We start from the raw sequence: 20,459 nt of genomic DNA on the forward strand, positions 1-20,459 counted from the left end.
CTGAAGTCATGAATTTGTACAAATTCGACAATATGGACTCTACAATAAATAGAAGAATCTGAATAACTAAAAGAATTGAGAGTGTACTGAAATTATTGCAAAGTGGAATGTGAAGCAGTTAAGAACACAAGAAAATAACAATGCAACAACACTGCCGAAAAACATTGCTGCTTTATGTAGGTCTTAATTTTGTTTACCTTAAATCTTGTCCCTTTTATGAGACCATTATTTAGTCAACCTAATTTATCATATAATTTGATCTTTGTGTTTATAATATTCATTTGCAAGATAATCTGCCAGTGTTTGCTTGCCTATGACAGTTTTTGATTATACATCTACTATGCATGATAGATTTTATTCTACTGACATATTCCCTGAGGGTTCCCAAGTATTAGTAAAACTGTTGAAATGTCCCTAACATTCACTCTTAACCGAGAAGGGTATCTTTGTCCTATCCAAAAACTTATTGAAAATTATTGTACCTTTTAACAGAAAAATAGTGACTTGATTGTAGCGAAGTTGAAAATCTTTCTATAAACTCAGTAGATTTCAAGACTAAAACTTTCATATACCTATGATGTTGAACTACTAAAAAGGCTATATATTTTTTGTTGATACAATTCTAAAATAATGATTCTCTGGTTGATTAACAATTTATAATCTTTCTTCAGAGTTTATAGGGATCAATACTGTAACATTTGCAGCACTTTCAGTTATTTCCAGATCATTGTAGATATGCTATATGCTATAAGATTAATGTAGATATTTCCAGATTAATGTAGATATGATGCTAATTGGCATTTGCAGGAATTTCAGTTATTTCCAGATTAATGTAGATCTGCTAGAATAAAATTTATTAGGAGATTAATGTTTTACTTTTTTTACAAATCGTAGCAATGTACTTTCATTTAACAAAAATTTTAACATTTTTACAAATCATAAAGTTATTGAAAAATGCAATATTACAATCCATAAGTTTTCTAAATTAATGAAATATTATTTTATTACATAATAAATATCATGTAAATAAATTTATGCCGGTTAAACTCATCCAAATTAGAGACTAGTGCAAGGTATTCATCTTGAATTGGCTATCGAGGGTATTCGCCTTAAAGTTCATGCTCTAACATATACAATAGAGAGACTCGCACAACATTTGCATCTGATAATTAATGAAGTGAAGTATTAAACACTTAAATAACGTCATCAAATTTCACTAACTCTGAGCCCAATAAAAATGGAAAGACACGTTGTATAAACTGTGTCGGAGATGAAGTAGCGCGAAAATACTCCCCAAACTGCAACCTGACAAAAAGGCAGAAAGCTCTCTTTTTCAAATCAAACTCAGTAGTCACCTATAGGGAGTAGAATCCCCTCCATGTCAAACTGAGGGTAAGTGGCAACCTCTTTGCATATAAGGTAATGACAGTAACATGTCACATTTACACCCATTAGCAAGTTAATTTATGCACCAAAACAGGAAGCCCTAAACATGGCCACACGTTCGGGGGTGTGTAATGGGCCATGGTTTCCCGACCAATTTCAAGTTTGCAGGTTGTGGTGACTACCACTTCATATGTTTTATCATGCCACAATGAAAGGGATTTAAATTAGGTCACTGTTGCATGTTCTGAACACCATTCCATATTATAATGGTTGTGTTCCGGACACCATTCCAGAATAAGGACACCATTCCGGAACAGTTCTAGACATTCCAGAGATGTTCTAAGTATTTTGAAGATGTTCTATGCATTCCGGATTAGTTCCATGTATTTCGGAATTGTTCTGTACATATTCAAAAGTAGGGTTTTTTTTTTTTTTTTTGCTTTTAGTTGTCCTAGTACATACATATACCCAGATATAATCATACAAAAGTCTAAAAACAACTAAAATTCGAAAGAAACAACTTATAGCTAGACCTGATAATGGAGTGGGTTTTGACCCTAATCTGATCCAAACCCTTAAGAATTATATGGGTTTAGAGCATAGTTGTTAATTTGTTTACCCGTTGACGATCCATACCCACTAATCCTTTTATTAAAAGGGTCGGGTATGGATCATCATCGATCCGCTTCGTTTATAACCCGCGTCTTATAAATTTTAGAATTATACATATATGTTTATACTACTTAACGTTTAATATTATTTCCAATCGAAAGTCGAAAGAGCAAGGGCCAAAGGAAAAATCGTTTTTACCTAGGATTCGAGAAGTGGACTTCTACTAAGAATCATGATGTCATTTTAAATTTATATTCATCAAGAAATCACCAATTTCATTTATAAAATCAATAAAAACATTTATTAACAAGAAGAAAATTTGCAAGTGCTATTCGCTATCACTACCATCGATAGTAATAAATTAATCGAAACTTGTTGCAATAATGATTTTTAATTTCAATCGAAATTCCTCAAGTATGTTTGTCCTTTTCTATATCAACTTTTGTTTTATTTAAAAAATGTTATTTTAAGTATTAAGTAAAATGTGTTTATTATTCAAAAAAACTTATAGGTTAAGGGGCGGAATTGAATATCCGTTGATTCAATGGATAAGTGTATGGATTTGATTATTCAAAACCTTGCAGGTTACGGAGAGGGTCTATTTCAGATTTTGAAATTTGTCAAAAGAATTTTGATCATGGTCAATTCGCTTCAAATTTGCTCCATTTCCAGGTTTACTTATACATCAATTTATACAAAACAAAAAAACGAAAACAATTTTTTTTCTTATTTTTGAACATATAATCATAAACAATAACATATAATCATACAAAGAGTCGACACATACTCATAAAAATTGAATCTCTTCACTGCTAGAAGAATACATCCTTTGAAATTGATGTAGTCAAGAACAAGGGGTATAAAGTCTGAAATAAGGTCTGAAATAGTGACTTCGGAACAAGGGGTCCGACATCCTTATATATAAAGGACCACATTACCAGGTCGAACCATTTTATTCATTTCCCTATTTTGGAATTCAGGTCTAGAATAGGCATTCCGGACCAAATGGTCATTTAAAAAAAGTTATTTAAAAATAAAAGAAAAAAACACACAAAAAAATGATTAGATTACTCAATTTCCTTTGAAATTTGTTGTAAAAACTAAATACCTTAATTAAATGTCCTCAAGTATTTATTGAGCTTTTTATTTAAACTTTTTCATTAAAAAAACTCAAAATACAAAAGTTCATTGTATCTCTCATAATAAGAGAATTTTATTTTCTTTTTGTTTTTTATTAGTTAGATGTTGTAATGTTGTATAGTTTTAACTAGGGAAGATCCCCGCTTTGCGGGGTTAGACACGCTAAAGACATGAAAAAGATCTCATGTAGTTGCTATATGAAATACATTAATCTAATACATAAATCTAACATAGTTGTTTAAGCTTTAATACATACCTGCTATGATAAATATGCTAATAACCTAAAAGATGGATAAGTGTGAGACAAATTTCATTTTTCATTGTTCTGGCCATTCAGGCAGGCTGAGTGAAGCGGTGTCTCCCACAGTTTACCCCCACCAAGAGTTCTCCGAAACATCATTTTGAATAAATTAGTTTAAACATAAAGAAGTCATATAATAGCAGTGTACTTAGGTTTTGAGTTTGTAAGGAACATGGAAAGAACGAAACGATCCATTCAATTCCATCTAGCGATGGAATGAAAAATTCTATCCTTCCTTTATTCCATCATACCAAAAGGCAAGCTGCTATGCACTTAATAACAGGGATGAACTTGAAGCAACTATTGTGAACTACTTTTGAAAAAAAAATGATATAGCTAAGGACAAAAGAGTTGATATTAGAAATCGAAACAAACCAATGAAAAAAAATCAAGTTTAGTTCCGGTTCCGGTCCCTGGAGTTCCGGTTCTTGTTCCAATCCCTGGAGTTCCAGTTCCGGTTCCTGGTGTCGGGGTTCCAGTTCCGGTTTCGGTTCCGGTTCCGGTTCCGGGTGTTGGGGTTCCGGTTCCTGGGGTTGGGGCTCCACTTCCAGTTGCTGGTGGTGTTGGAGTTGAAGTACTGCAATGTGAAAAACCAAAGGAAAATAGTGAGTAGCTTCCAAGACCATAATCTTTAGTCATTACAGACAAACCATCTTCTTTCAAGAAAAAGAAGAAAACAAATAAGCATGCACTTTGAAAAATTGATCAACTTTGAACAAAATCATATACAATGGTTTAAATTTTAAGAATATATCTTAAGTCTTAACAGAAAGAAGCACTGAAGAATAGCTTATTTCTCACTTAAAATACGTAAAATTATAATCCAATTAAGATGGAAAGATATCATACCTAGGGTTCCCAGAATAACAAACAGAATCCGCACCAGTAAATCATCAACAAACACAACACAAATGAGAATACATAAATGTTGAGAAAGTAGGATGGTAAGAAAAAGAATACATATCTGTTTTATCCACTCCCTCCATATCATCTCACATTGGGCGTAAGAAAAAGACATTTTTACCCTTGTTACATATACTTATCAATACATTGGTATTATAGAAAATAAATATACGAACCTTCACTGATGTTGTGCAACATTTGCATTATGTCCAACGTACAACCTGATGGAGGTAAAATAGCAAATTATATCAGAAGAAATAAAACTTGCCACCAGAAGATGATATTTTGCACTTATCTCGCAACAAATTTGATTTTTTATTTCACACTTACACAACAGTTGAATACCATTATTCCATTTTCAAAAATTTATTGTTTATATGGATTCGGTTTTCTGTAAAGCAACTTTTATAATGTACAACACAACAAAAGTTCGAATAATTTACCTTCCAAAGCTTTATACTCATTTTGTAAAATGAGATGAGTTGTTTATAAACCAAAAGAAAAAGCATCATCTCCTAATTATATAAACCAAAGTAAGCATCTCTTTTTAATAGTGAAACTCCATTTTTCATTAAAAATATTAAAAAAAATCAAAAAAATATAATGCCAGAAAAAGCATCAATACAAATAATTTGTCTCCATAAACATAAAAGATTATGTAGTTATTTAAAAATTCATGAAGCCTTTCTTTTAACAAACAAAGTGTTTCGAAGAAGATGATCAACTACTAACCTCTTATGAAGAAGGGAAGTCGTCGGAATCAACAGAAATCGATGGAATCGAAGCAGGGGACGACAAATCGAAGATGTTGGCCGAAATTGAGAGAAACCACCAGAATAAGTTAACAGAAGCAATTTAAAAACTTTAAAATAAACGAAAACAAATTCGAGTGAGAGTGATTATCACCTTATTGTTTAGATTTACTCTGTTCCAATTGAATTTGTAAACCTGCCATTGCAATGATTTTTCGAGCTGCAAATGTGAATCTTGGTTAAAACTTAAGAGATTTTCTGCGTGTCAATGATTTATGAAAAAAGATTACATGCCTTATAAGAAATCTCCCCAAATTTCAATACGCCTTCAAGAAAGATCACAACCTGCTGTTAATGAGATGGAAGTTGTGTATTGATAACATGGCAACTGATTATAAGGTTGGAGATGTAAGTGAAGCCCCTTATAAGAAATCTCCCCAAATTTCAGCTAGACGATCACTTTCAAGATTGGAATGATCTTATCTATAGTTCAATTGTCCTAAAAGGCTAAAACAATGTCATAGCATTGAAATCTTTGAAAGTTTCAAGATTTACATGGTTAATGATTAGCCTTACAACGCATTAATGGCAAAACTCCTACAAAAAAAACTTCAGAATCATCATTATAAATCTGAAACCACATGTATTCTTAAAGATATAGAAGTCAAAATCATTATTTGAGTTTAAAGTAGCACAAAGGGATGGCTTACATGTATTGACCAATAAACCCTTATTGGCTGGAACTGGAATGGGATTGGCTTCACTCTTCTTCTGTCTTTTTATTCAACAAATAAGCTTCAATGAAATTTGTATCAGAATCCTCTTCCTGTTGAAACTGCGACATGATATAAATTCATTATAATAACCAAAAAACAATAGAATTGAGATAAAGTTGGTTTAGAATAAACACTAAAACCAAAAGATGTTGCAGCAAAGTCGGTGTGATTTACCTACTTGATCTCTCTTCTATGTCGACATATCTGTACAGCAACAACAACACGGCTAACAAATTTTCCGATTTTTGTGCACAACAGATCACAATTCCACCAATGACGTCCGATTATCCAAGCACTTACACCAACGCTTCCATCATAGGCATCTCTGGTACAACTGAAGAAGTCTCCGGTGGAACTGAAGTCGTCTCGGGTACGACCGAAGGTGTCGACGTTGCGGAGGGGACCATAAAGCCGTAATACAAAAATCAAGAAGAAATTATAACCCTCAATATGGGAAACACAGGGGAATCGGAGAAGGACAAACAGACGACGACGTCGGAGAAGGACAAATAGACGACGACGTTGGCTAAGGACATGTTAAAAAACCAAATCAGGTGTCCGGTGCACCAACCTCACAGTCGCTGGAAACCCAGATAAACAGAGCAGACGGTGGAGAATGGTGTGTAGAAAGTACCAGAGAGGGCGACGTCGGTGCTAGTGGCGGTGGAATTAGTTGAGGGAAATTGATTGAGGGAAAACGGTGGAATACCGATTGGAAAAGAAGATAAGCGGGTGGAGGAAGATGGAACAAACAGGAATGGTTGGTGAGACGGTGGAAGCAATTGTGTAAGCTTTCCATTGGAGAACAAAGGCGGTGCAAGACACGTTGTAAGTGTATCAGAAGCCGATGAAACCAAGCCAAATAAGAGAACAAAAGAAGAAAACAAAAAAAAAAAAAATTACAGCCAATCAGATGCAAGAACTGTTCAACTTGTAGTTCAAAATTAGTATATATATAAATAAATTACTTAAAAATCTATGGGTCTCTTATAAAAAATGAAAAAGCTCTTAGGCTAGAGATTGTTAATTAACAAGTTAACTCAAAAGGCTTTTGAATTAAAAAAAAAAAAAAAAACTTTTACAATAGTTTGTTTTTTTTTTTTTTGGAAAAAGTTTTTATTATAGATGCTCTAAAGGTCAAATAGAGATGTAAACCAGTCTGGAAAAGTTCCAAACCAAATCGAAACCGAAAGAAGCAAAACCCAAACTTGGAAAATTATAGTAACAAAAAACCAGACCTAACTTTAGTAACATGTTCCAGTTTGGTTCGGTTCTAGTACAAAGTTTGCTATCTAAGAAGGTGTTCGATACCAAAACCGAAATAACCAAAAATAAAAAAATAGGCTTAGGAGAACCACGAACAAGACCAAATACCACCAATCTAACCGGTCGGTAAGTTCAAATACCTTCGGAGGGTGGAGATGTTAAATATATATGCTCCAACTTAAATCCCAAAATAATATATAAAACATATGAAGAAATTAAGCACATAATAAATATAAATAAACCAAAAAAAACACATTTACATACTCGTAATAAAATCAAGTAACAATGGTCAATGGCATTACATAATAACAACCCACAAGTTCACAAATTCATTTTATTCCCCAAAACACAAATCCCTCAACTAATCAAACACAACACCAAAACATCAAAACTAGTCCTTAAATTTTTATACTACCAAATACCAATTCACTCCCTTCAAAAATCAAAACGATCTATTCGGGTACGAAGAAGAACCCGAAGGTGACGACGACTTAGCTTTAGCAAAATCCACAAGATCCTTAAACAAAGCATCTTCCGGTTTCTCTTTCTTAGCTGGCGTCGAAGGGTTGACCGAAAGATTCTGAGTTTGACCAACCAACCCGTCAAAAGACGAACCTGAACCCGACCCGCTGCTCGAATGTGACCCATGCTGGTTCTGGTTGAAAAACTGCTGTCTCTGGCTTTGTTTTGCAGGCGGTGGTGGGATGGACACGGGCGGTGCACCGTATTGACCCACGGGCACGGGTGAAGGGTCCCTGGACTTGGGTTCATCGTATGACGGTTGATCAATGAACATGGTTGCGGTTGGGTTTATGTAATCGTCATCCGGAAGAGGAAGGGCGGATGGTTTTGGTGGAGTTGTTGATGGTCGGACTGTGGGGCCCGATGCGCTTACAGAAGACCGTTCAGCACTGCTGTAAGCATCACCGCTAAGATAGTCGACCATCAGGCCTGAATCACCGCTAACAGGCTTCCTTGATGCAGGCGGGGGAGGGAGGAGTGGGGCGGCACGTGGTGGTGCGTTTTGGTTCCGGCCATTTCCCTGTAAAGTATCCCTTGATGACCTGAAACAATACAAACCGAAACTCGATAAAAGATCCAATGTGTCTGATACAGTATCTCATGATACTGTATCAGTGTGTGCCTGATACGTGTACAGTATCAGGCACATGGAAGGTGGGAAGGTGTATTTAATTTACCGGTGAGCAAGCTGGCCAAAATCATCGTCAGACTCATCGTCCTCGTGAGTTACATTAACCAGGGGTACAACCGTACTTTCACTTGTCCTGGTGACAACAGGCTGTGTGGGGCCGCCCTGAGCAATGTCATCATGGAGACGAAGTACACGCATTAAAGTATCATTCAATGCCAAACCTTTACCTAGAAGCTCTTCATCTCTGATGAAAAGAAAGTAAAACTTATGAATGCCAAAAATAGAAAGAATGACAGATCACGTGGTCCCACTCCCTTCCAAAAGGAGATAGAAGGTGCTTACGATGTAGTGTTCACAAGGGTCATAACACGTTGTTGGTAAGAGCGACATTGGTCAACAAGGTCAACAATCAGTTCTTGTTTGACCCCCTGCCACAACCAGACATTAACATAAATCATCAAATAAAGATTGAAAATATTGTCCTCTTTTACAGATTCACCATTTATGTTGGTTAATTTGAATTTGATTAAAACTGGACATAGCTTAGTTATTACCTCACGATTCTTAGGATCCAAAGCATTAAGCATGTCCATCAACACATCTGCTATTCCTTCTGCATTCACGATTTCTGACAGCCTACATCAATCAATTTATTATCATTATCGTGTTGTAATCATGAGAGATTTTATCAAGGTTCAGAAGTAGCATAAAGTTTGGAAATCATCAAGTAATACCCGAGTCCAGCAGCATCGGTCTGAAGGGATGCCTGAATGGCTGCTTCCTCATAGGGTGAAGTAGGGTGCACAATAGGGTGACTTTGTGGTGGTGTAAACAGTGGGACACTGTTCTCTTCTTTTGGTGGAAAATCTACCCCTGCAGACTGTCAACAATTCAATAATAAAACTAAATGTTAATAGCAATCTTAAAAGATAAGAATTAGACTACATAGTGTTTTGGTAATTTATATTGTTACTTAAAGACTACATAGTTAGCATATCTGAAAGTTATATATCATAGTAACAGTATTGGCTTCTTTATGTAAAAACTAAAAAAGGAAAAGGAAACAACGTACACCAACTTAAATGGAAGCCAAGGAAGTTGGAATTTTTTTAAATGTAGTGCATCTACTACAATGCTTCTTAATTACAAGATCATACTATCACTGGAGTACAAAACATATTTACCAATCACCTTCAAGTCATTGTATGCTTCATAATATTGGGGATACCTTCCCCCTCTTCCCCCTAAAGCTTCTTGCCAAGTGTCTATCAGTATAAGAATCTTTTCCCTCACATTTAAATCCGGCTGCAACATCATATCAATATCAACATTATTTAATCTTTAATGAAAACAAACTAAAGATAGAAATTCCATACCTTCTTCTTTACAATTTTGACCATATCATGCAGGATATCCCGCTCAACGATTTGCTGAAACACATTTTCTCCACAGTTTTTGCTCAAAGTTTCAAGTACCTATTTAGAATTTACAAGATTTTTGAATAAAGTTGGTTCCTTTTAGAACATGTAACAAATATCTTTCATTGTATGATAGAAATATATGACAAAGTGAAATGAAAAAACTTACAAAAAGAGCTAGGAGCTGTATTTTTGGATTTTTACCCCCGAGCTTCTTTTTTAGTATCTTAAGAGCATCTTTTGTTTGCCTGCAAAATCAAGAACATAACAGCAAGATGAAATTACTAAAGAAATCATCACCCCACAATATAAAAACTATTATCAGCTTGTGAATTTCATCAACAAAGACTTTTTCAGCTACTTACATACCACATGGAAGAAACATAACTGTGGCTTCAATTAAATGTATTAAATGGAGACAGAAATCAATCATATGTGCTAATTAATTGAAAGATTGAAAATAGAGTAGTTGTGTTATAATGGAAAAAAAGAAGTTATACCCAGGATCCATATTGATAAGATCACATAGCTCGATATTAATGGCCCAATCAGGACCGATCAGCATATCACTTGTTGCCCTTTCAGCACATGCTGCTGCATTATTAGTATTTGACATTTCTTAATTTGTCCTTCACCAGTCTAAACCTGCGATGATCTCCCACAAACCCACAAAAATTAATATGTAAAACCCTTAAAAGTTCAAAAGTACATATCACAACTTCAAATTCGGAAAAAGGACAAAAGGAATTCACATCCATCCGAGAAATTTCGAGATTCAATTGAAGCCGTACAAAATTTTAAAATACACAAAAACCTAATGGATCGAAGCTCCGAGGAATCAATAATATAATTCAAAAGGAAATAATCCCAGATAAATGATGCGATCGTTATCGATAACATCCAAGACCCGTTCAAACCCAAGTAGAAATACGATCAGAATTGGAAAAAGTATGAATCTGAAAAGAAATAGATAGGATCAGGGGATTGCTTACCCGTCAACAAGAATTATGTAACAGAGAAGACCAGAACAGGTTTTTCTTCTAGGAATTTAGTGTAGAAAAAGTAGATAGAGAATTTAGCAGAAATCAAGAGAGAAGGAGATGACTTTCTCTTCGGTCTGTGTATGCGTCACCCCTTCAATTTCCTTTTTCTTATACCATGCCGATATCCGGGTCTTAACTTCGGACCCAAAGGAACGCCGATTTTACTTACTTTTTCGAGTCAATTTAGGAAATATTATCATATTTTTGTTATGTTTTCGCATAATTATGTTATATATAATAAATGCAATTATACATTTTTATGGAAATATTATCATAACTAGGTTAAATTAAATATGTATTTATGTAATATTATTTAATTTTTACTTTATTTGTATAAATTTGATTTTTGATGGAAAATATATCACACTACTTTACTTTATTTTAACATGAAAAAACAATAAATTATCCTTTAGTTTTATATGATTGAAACATCATTGCATAACTAATCTCAATTACATAAATTATAAAAAAAAATATATTAAATTAATGAAAAAGGTTAATTTAGTTGGACAAATAAGAATTTAATCATTATTGATATGTCTTGGTTCGCAAGTCATAATAAAAAATTACTTAGATACTTTATATAAAAATCGTTTTATTACAAAACTAAAAAATATAGAATTTTGTTATATAAATATCATTTAGTAATTTTGGTCATATTTTGTTTGATATTTAAAATTTAGATTTTTGTAGTTTTCTTTTCCTAAGTTTCATTTGAAAAAGTTGAAAAATAAATAAGAAATAAGAATTAGGATGAAGAATGATTTTATTAAAAATGGGGACAGATAATTGGTCAACCATTCTCATGAGTTGACTTGGGCCGGCCAAACCGAAACCATACGCGCTTCTAATTGACTCGAATAATCCTTATTCTTTTGTTCAGTTGGCAAGATGGAAAATATATATACAAATCTAGAATATCAGTTTTAATTATAGGCTTACATTTTCATATTTAATAACAATCAGATAATTAATTACTTAATCTTTTTTTAACTTATATAGTTTTATACAATGCAGAATATCAGTTTTAGACGAAAAAAAAATGACCAAAAGTTTAGTGTTTTCTAATTGTAATTTTTAGTCCATATTAATGGCATCCACAATAGTTAAGTTATTTAATGATTTAATGGTTTTTTATTTTTTTGTAAACGCATCCACAATAGTTAAGCCATTTAATGAGTTGATGATTTTTTATTTTTTATATCGGAGTTTTAGTAACTTTTTTGGTAACATTTGTCTTCAAAAATCATCTTAATGACATCAACAACTCCAAAATCCTTGTTGTCACACTGGGTTCTTATTCTTTTGTATTTGGAAAAAATGTTTTATAATTACAATAGTAATATGCTTTGAAGAGTAATTGAAATAAAATTATTTTTTTATAAAAAAACCCATCAGTTGATATGCTATAAGTAATTTAATTAAACGAATGAATTTTGTAACTAATATGATTATATGATTACATAAAGATTAGAATATAACTAATAATTTTTAGAGTACATAACTAGAAAACACGAATCTTATTTTTATACATTTTACCTAATAATTCATTTTAAACTCAAAGTATAGTGGATGCATACAATTTATATGTTGTTAATGATTGGCTAGAGGAATATTTTTTAGGTTAATTATTGAAATTCCAAATTGTGTACACTATGGATACTATCATAAGATATTATATTTTGAAAAGCAACATAAATGGGCATTTATTTTGGACGTTATAGAACCAAATTTTTCATGGAATTCATCTCTCTACGAAATGACAACATTTTACCAATACGAAATAACGATCCATTGATAAAGCAATTTCGGTAAGAAACATATTGTAAAGTTTAATTTGTCGAATGAATGATCATTTTTGTCGCATATATTCAAATGTGATCACTTTATGACAAAACTCCATTCATTTTGGTTTTTCTTTATCGACCAACTCATTTATGGAACATCAATCATTGTGTATATGGATTGTTTTAACTGTAAATTACAATTTCCTTCCATATGGTTGTTGATTTTATATGATTCATATCCGACAAATACTTCTAACAGTTTTATTCATAATTCAAAAAAAAAAGGTCATTTTTTAGTCTTTAAAATAAATGACGGTCACTTTTTAGTCTTTAAAATAAATGATGATTTTGTCGCTATCTTCTTTATATTATTGTTGGTTAATCTTTTTATTGTATATTGATTGAATAAAGACAAATGTTGCGTTTGTATTTATATATAGCAAGGAAATACACCAAACACTAGCGCTTGCGGCCCATTTATACAATAAAAAACCTTTGGCCCATCAACACTAGGTTTAAGCTTTAACGACACCCACACAGGCCGCAAGCAAAGCGTAAGGAGTAATCCGTAGCTTGGAACATTGATTGATTGAAGGAAGTGGTTTGGTGAAAATAGGTAGTTTATAATTAGTAGAATTAATTACACCAAAAGATCATAATTATTAATTAATTATTTTAAATAAATTATTAATTAAGAGATATACCAAAATTTTAAAGTTATTATAACTTCATATTTAACATATAATTAGAGAAAGTAAATTTGAATTTTGAATTGATTTGCCTAATATATCTCCCTGATCAGTGGCATAATATTAATGAAAAGTTGTATTAGCTTAACACATGACAAAAAAAGATTAAAAATATTTTTTATTGAATAGGAAGATATACAAGTTGATTTTTTGAAGACACAACTAAACTTGTAGGTCCTTCTAAGCGATTTTCTCTCTAACAAAGCGAAAGTCCCCCTTGATTTGTTTTGTACAAGCATGAAATACTATATTCGATGATAAATAGGTAGCATTGCATTATCACACCATAAATAAGGAGGAGCCTAAATAGGAAAAGTGGATATTGGTCACGAAATCATGGCTAGGATACATCATGCAATTCATATTGATTGTGATGCATGGCTAGACAAGATTGGTCACGAAAAAAGGGCAAGGGCATGCTTCATAGGGTTCTTTACAATATAATGACATCTAACTGTACATAGTCCATCGATATGCTATCAATATATGAAATTTTTTTACCACTAATAATGGACAACGCCAAGTTGGATGTACCCAAAACTATAATTGTATTATATCACAAGGGGAGGGTCCAATAATCAAAAATGTAGTTTTTGGTTTGTTGTCAATAGATGGGGCACAAACTCCTTACATGTGTATCTCTATTCTTAGTCGACTCGAAGAAGTCATAATCATTAGTTAAGAGTTAATCTAAAGCCTAAGGTGAATATTAGCCAATCGAACATTCAACAATAACCTACACCTAATTTAAAATTTTCTTAAAATTGTAGGTTTATCAGTTGCAATGTTATTTGGTGTTCACAAACTCAACGTGTTGTGTTATTCATTTAAAATATGCCTAATACTTCAATGAACATACTCGACATTTAAATAAGAAATTATATAAAAAAAATGAATGCCACAAGTTGAATGCTTTCACGTATATATAATGATATACAATACATCATAAACCCTAAACCCCAAATCTAAGCCATACTCGATAGACTAAGCGTTGGTGCTTCTTCCTCTCAGAAACATAAGTCATTTGTAGGACTTTTATGCATAGACACCATGACTCATTTGACACATGACCTAAACCATGTTGCCTGTACAATCTCTGATAGTTTTTCAATGTGCACCAAGGTATATTGTGGGAAAAACTGAAACATTCACCACCGACACAACAATATTTTCATATTTCTTCCTACTTGACGATGACTTTTTTTAGATTACTTATACTGTGACTATAACTAACTTATCTTAAGAAACAAATGTATGACTATAAGTATCCTCCATTAAGCCCAAAATCCAAAGAACATTTATACAATAAACATTTTGGCCTTTAAAAACCGAACCAGTTTACTTTTTTTTGTCAACGTCATGAAGTTTAATTGTTTAACAAAAATCCAAACCTGCATAACAATTTATTGTACAAAAGAAGAAAAACATATCTTACGGTGTGCGGAATCTAGAATTTGATGTGTTATACATAATCTAAAATCTGGTGAAGATGTAGATAATACTCCCTCCGTCCCAAATTGATTCCACTTTTGACTTTTGAAGTCTTTTTTCTTTAATTTTGACCTTAAATATTTTTATTTGTGTTATATATTACTTGATAAAACTTAAAACCATGAAAAAACATATAAAATACAATTCATTCATATATTTTGCATCAAATATTATTTATCAAAAAGAAAAATATTTAAGGTCAAAATTGAAGAAAAAAAGACTTCAAAAGTTAAAAGTTGACTATCAATTTGGGACGGATGTAGTACATGTTTTTAATCCTAAATCAAACGAAAAGGTAACACAACTTACAAAAAAATGATTTTGATAAAAGTGTTGAATTAAGATATCTAAACTGATAACGAAATTGATGTATTCTTCTAATTAAAAACAAAGTCTTTTTTTAGTTTCTCTCATACCAAAAAATAGCTAGAAATGATATTAGGAGAAAAATGAAATAATTTGTTAATATATTATATGATTAATATGTTAATTATAAATAGATAATTGATTTGTTAATTTATATGATTAATAAATTAATATGAAATCAATAAGAATTAATTAATTATTAATCAGAATTAATCTACAACTAATTTGGGATTAATTAGAATTAATTAAATGTACAAAGGGGTGAATTGTAATTATTCAATAGTTGAACAAAAGAATAAATTCTAGATCCATCAATGGTATGGACGGTTTTGGAGGGATTTCTAAGGTTTCTGGAAGCATTATGGTTGCAGATAAGGAAATGATTTGAACTGAGATTAAATCTATTATTTAATTAATTCAAATATGAATTCATCTGAAAGTTACCTAAACTTATAAATAGGACACATTGGCTTGCAAATTTCGTGCACAACCTTTCTAAGAGGCTTACAAATGGAATTTCCTTCTCTTTTCTCTATATCCTTTTCATTTTAGGGTTTCTAGGGTTTTGAGTGTGAGTCATTAGAGACATCATAATTTTAGTGCTAGCTTTCCAAGATCAAGAAAGATTCAAAGACATTGTTTACTGGTACAATATCAAGGTATGTAATTTAACCCTAATTTGTTAATTCGATTATACTAATGGTTCCTTAATTTTCATAGTATGTTATAAATACATAAATCCTTAGGTTGCATGTAACGTCTTAAAATTATAAGGTAAAAAAATTTCATTTTTAATTCACCCAAAACATTAAATTATCTTTAAGTCAACATTCAACATCTTTTTTTTCAAATATTTATAAGTACTTTATAAGAAAATAGTTATCAGAGTACAATCCCAAAATCATCATAATGCGGAAACATGGGTGGATGCGCTATGATCAAGTCGGGCCCTTCCCTTCCGAACCGAAAGTACCTGAAACCATAACTATAAAAACCATAAGCACAAAGCTTAGTGAGTTCCCCAAAATACCACATACCAAACATAATAATCACATACTGGGCCCCCTCCTTTCATCGGTCCTTGCCTGACAATGGGTCCCGCCCGACATCGATCCCCGCTCGGTATACAGATTTGTCATTCATCAGGCCCCGCCCGATACACATATAATCATATAAACATATAATCATATGAGCACATGCGATAATCATAAAGACAATATCATACCATACAGTCATCGAGCCCTACCCGACATCAGGCTTTGCCTTGTAAGCATAAAAACATATACTGATAAATAGCATACAATATACTCATGAGGCCCCACCTGGCATCGGGCATAACTCGATAAGTATACATTACATAACACATGCAAGAGCCACGCAACCATCTAGCATCCGGACATATAAACCATGGGTCGACATTGGTGTCTTCAATCCCCTAATTCAATGAGGGAATCACCTCAATCCACTGATAATCAAATGACTACTCGGGTGGCTGAATTAGATAACCTCGCGTCAAGTTAGAAAGCTTGCAAATGAGAAGATACTCTTGGATCTACAAGCTCAAGCCACTCCTCCAAGTGTCCATCTTCTTCTTATTTACCACAAACACCCACAAATCAATTTTTAAGTTTAAAAATCACCAAATACACTTAGGTTCGAATTTAGGGTTTAAAAGGGATGGAGGCTGGAGATATTAGGGTTTGGTAATGAGATAAAGAGCTTAAATAGGTTCAAAGACCTTAAATTACGGCTTTCATGAATCTGGAGTACGCCTTGCATACTCCTCCAAGGTGTCGCGATCCTTCTCCCTATTACTCCCCGCATACTAGGGTTAGCCTTAAACCCTACCATCTTTCAAAGGACAAAACTTGTCTGTTACAAGTCCATTTCCGACGATCCCTATATCCACGGAAAGGGGACGAGAAGATCTACGCTTCTACCAACTCATACTTGCCTTAAAACTCCCCGAACTAAAATGCAATTTCCATAAAAGCCCGAACTGACACTTACCGATATACCCCTTGGCTCCAAAATACAAACTGAATTCCCGGATCATCTAAATTACATTACCCACACCCAAATAGGTCTAAATCTCTCTTTCCCCAAAGGCCCTAAGCCTGATGATAATCGATATTCGGGCCTCATCCTCGAATTAGGGAACGAGACAGAACAGCGTGTTTCATTGCATGTACCCTTAAGTGTTAAGGGAATTTCTGCAAGTACATAGATTTTGTAACCTTGAAATTCCATCAGTAATATCAGAGCTTGATTGTTATACATTGATTGTGCATAAGATAAACTGAATAATTTTTTATATATATTTTGTTTAGTCACGACGTGACATGTCTTATGCCAGGATGTGGGATCAGTCTGGGATCTAATTTTCAAGATTTTTCTGCCTTATCTGATTAGTAGGTTGTTAATTAGTGATTATCTGTTTTTTGGTTCAGTTAAAATCCGATTTTTATTTTCCATATATGATTAAAAAAACCAAGTTTTGAGGATAAGAAGATAAAAATGGAAACCTAATCTAGTTATAAGACAATTCCATGATTATCCTCATGCTTTTAAGCTCAAAAATCACTTTTCAAGCTCAAAAATCACCAAATGCACTTAGTGTTTGAATCTAGGGTTTAAAAGGGATGGAGGTTGAAGATATTAGGGTTTGGTGATGAGATAAGGAGCTTAAATAGAGTCTAAGACCCTAAATTAGGGTTTACATGAATTTAGAGTACGCCCTGCATACTCCATTACAGCCAGCGTACACCTCCAAGGTGTCGCGATCCTTCTCCCTAGTACGCCTCGCGTACTCCCTATGTACGCCCCGTGTATTAGGTTTAGCCTTAAACCCTACCATCTTCCGAAGGCCATAACTTTTTCGTTACAAGTCTTTCTCTGACGTTACTTATATCCACAAAAAAGGTGATGAGAAGCTCTACGCTTCTACCAACTCATACTTACCTTAAAACTTCGCACACTAAAATCCAATTTCCATAAAATCCCAAACTGACACTTTACCGATATACCCTTTAGCTCTAAAACACAAACCAAACTCGTAGATCATCTAAATTACGTTACCCATACCCAAATGGGTCTAAATCTCTCATTACCCCAAGGCCCTAAGCTTGACGATAACCGATATCTGGGCCTCAACCCCAAATTAGGAAACGATACGGAACAGGGTGTTACAACTCTCCCCCACTTAGATTAGATTTTGTCCTCGAAATCACTCCTTACTACCCTCCTGGAAAACAATGTTCATAACAAAACCTTCTAGTGCTGAACAATCATTGATCCCATAATTGTCGATCTAACCCGTTACTTCTATAATTCTGAAGCCCCATAACTTTCATGACCTCCAGATAGGTGGAACCAATTCAAAACAAAATCACAAGAGTCTTGTTCTATCATCATAACTAAAAACATCCTTTTGACCCTGAATCCTTCAACTGATGCCCTTGGCATATAGATTCCTCAATCCATAACCTTCTGAGGTAAAGATCTTGCATATATATATATATATATATATGTGGGGGGGGTGGGTGTGTGTGTGTGTGTGTATATATATATATATATATATATATATATATATATATATATATATATATATATATATACCATCAACTCCCAACGTGAGTCTCAACCAAAAGCCAACTCGGTACATAACGTATAACCTGAGATCCAAGGATTTACACTTGCATTTCACTCGAAATCTTCTAATTCACTGCATCCATTCACTAAACTGGGATATAAAAATCCTCAATCCACCACTGAGATTGCCAATCTCGCACCTGGTCCAGCCACCAGGTTCCTGAGAGTCCAACTGATAAGGCTACCCTAGCCTATGCACCACACTATGTGTAACATCCCGAAAATTAACAGGTAAAAAATTCATTTTTAATTCAACCAAAACATTGAATATCTTTAATTCTACATTCAATATCCTTTTGCAAAATATTCAAAAGTACTTTATTAGAAAACAGTTATCAGAGTCCAATCCCAAGATCATCATAATGCGAAAACATGGGTGGATATGTTGCGATTAAGTCGAGTCCTTCCCTTTTGAATCAGAAATACCTGAAACCATAACCATAAAAACTGTAAGCACAAAGCTTAGTGGGTTCCCTAAAATACCCCATACTATACATAATAAACACATATTGGGCCCCCGCTCTTCATCGGGCCCTGCCCGACATCGAGTCCCACCCGGCCTTGGGCCCCGCTCGGTTTACAGATCTGTCAATCACCAGGCTCCTCCTGACATCGTACCCTACCCGATACACATATAATCAGATAAACACATAATCATATACTAATACGTGTGATAATCACAAAGATAACAGCCTATAATACAGTCATCAGGCCTCGCCCGACATCGAGCCCCGCTCGAAATACATACCAATGCATACACATGCAAGAGGCATGTAGACATCTAACATCCTAACATACTAAACGATAGGCTGACATTGGTGCCTTCGACCCGCTAAACACAGTGAGGAAACTCACCTCAGACTGTTAAATCTCACAGATAAATCTCTGTTGTTGATCCGCTAAAATCCCCGTGTTATCAACATAAAATAACATCCAATTAATAATTGGATCCCGACTCACACTAAGAGTCCATACTAGGGTAAAAGACCTTTTTACCCTTTACCTAACTTGGCCCAAGGCCAAGGCCCAAGCCAACAATCCAAATTCCAAAATGATCACCCAAGGCCCAAATATGGCCCAATTTTCCAAATTAGGCCCAAATCCAATAAAATAACATCGGCCCAAAAATAGAATTATGATGGCCCAACAAATCCTTAGACTCCTAAGGTCCAATATGGGCCCAATACCATAAATCCCAAAACTCTGAAGCCCATTGCTGAGTACGCAGGCAGCTCATACGCTTAGCGTACATGCTCTAGGGCGTGTATGCGCAACATACCAACTTGTACGCCCAGCGTACTCCCCAGTTGGCCAACTTTCATCATTAAGCTCTTATTCGGTTAAGCCTTCAACCCAACTCTCAGATCTGACCTCCTAAAGGTGGCTTATCATGTAAAGTTGGCGACTTTACGTGCATGAATGGCTTAATGGGGTTCTATAGCTCAAAAGAACTTAAAAAATGGTCTTAACACATGCATGAGTCCATAAACACCTCAAAGCTTGCATATTTTATGGACAAATGGACCAAAAGAACCCTAGATCTACCATCAATCACTTATGGAGTGAATCAAGAGGCTCAAAGATCCTTCAAAGGACTCAAAAAGCACAAAATAGCACATAACTAGATCTAGCATCATTGCTTAGAAAGATGGGAGATTTTTACCT

General features: G+C 33.9%; 1 protein-coding gene and 1 long non-coding RNA gene across 6 annotated transcripts; both read right to left on the reverse strand.

The window, feature by feature from the left end:
- Window positions 1–3,725: 3,725 nt before the first annotated feature.
- On the reverse strand, window positions 3,726–6,762 carry LOC145099582 (uncharacterized). 5 transcript variants are annotated; one of them, XR_013704640.1, is made up of 6 exons: window positions 6,049–6,762; window positions 5,805–5,929; window positions 5,389–5,691; window positions 5,249–5,314; window positions 4,289–4,563; window positions 3,726–4,016 (listed from the first exon to the last, which is right to left on the reverse strand). It is a non-coding gene; the product is annotated as an uncharacterized LOC145099582 (long non-coding RNA). The 5 variants fall into 5 exon arrangements; XR_013704642.1 differs by having other exon boundaries at window positions 4,519–4,563; window positions 6,045–6,762; XR_013704630.1 differs by having other exon boundaries at window positions 6,045–6,762.
- A 611-nt stretch (window positions 6,763–7,373) lies between these two features.
- Window positions 7,374–10,837, reverse strand: LOC145099696 (TOM1-like protein 4). The gene is made up of 10 exons (XM_079037239.1): window positions 10,700–10,837; window positions 10,208–10,352; window positions 9,877–9,955; window positions 9,666–9,764; window positions 9,481–9,594; window positions 9,024–9,169; window positions 8,844–8,925; window positions 8,632–8,717; window positions 8,336–8,533; window positions 7,374–8,200 (listed from the first exon to the last, which is right to left on the reverse strand). The coding sequence occupies exons 2-10, from the start codon at window positions 10,321–10,323 to the stop codon at window positions 7,579–7,581; spliced, it is 1,542 nt and encodes a 513-aa protein (XP_078893365.1). The 5' UTR covers window positions 10,324–10,352; window positions 10,700–10,837; the 3' UTR covers window positions 7,374–7,578.
- Between the last annotated feature and the right edge of the window lie 9,622 nt (window positions 10,838–20,459).

This window comes from Lactuca serriola, chromosome 1 (assembly GCF_051521515.1).
Source record: "Lactuca serriola cultivar US96UC23 chromosome 1, Lser_US96UC23_V15, whole genome shotgun sequence".
NCBI classification, from domain to species: domain Eukaryota; kingdom Viridiplantae; phylum Streptophyta; class Magnoliopsida; order Asterales; family Asteraceae; genus Lactuca; species Lactuca serriola.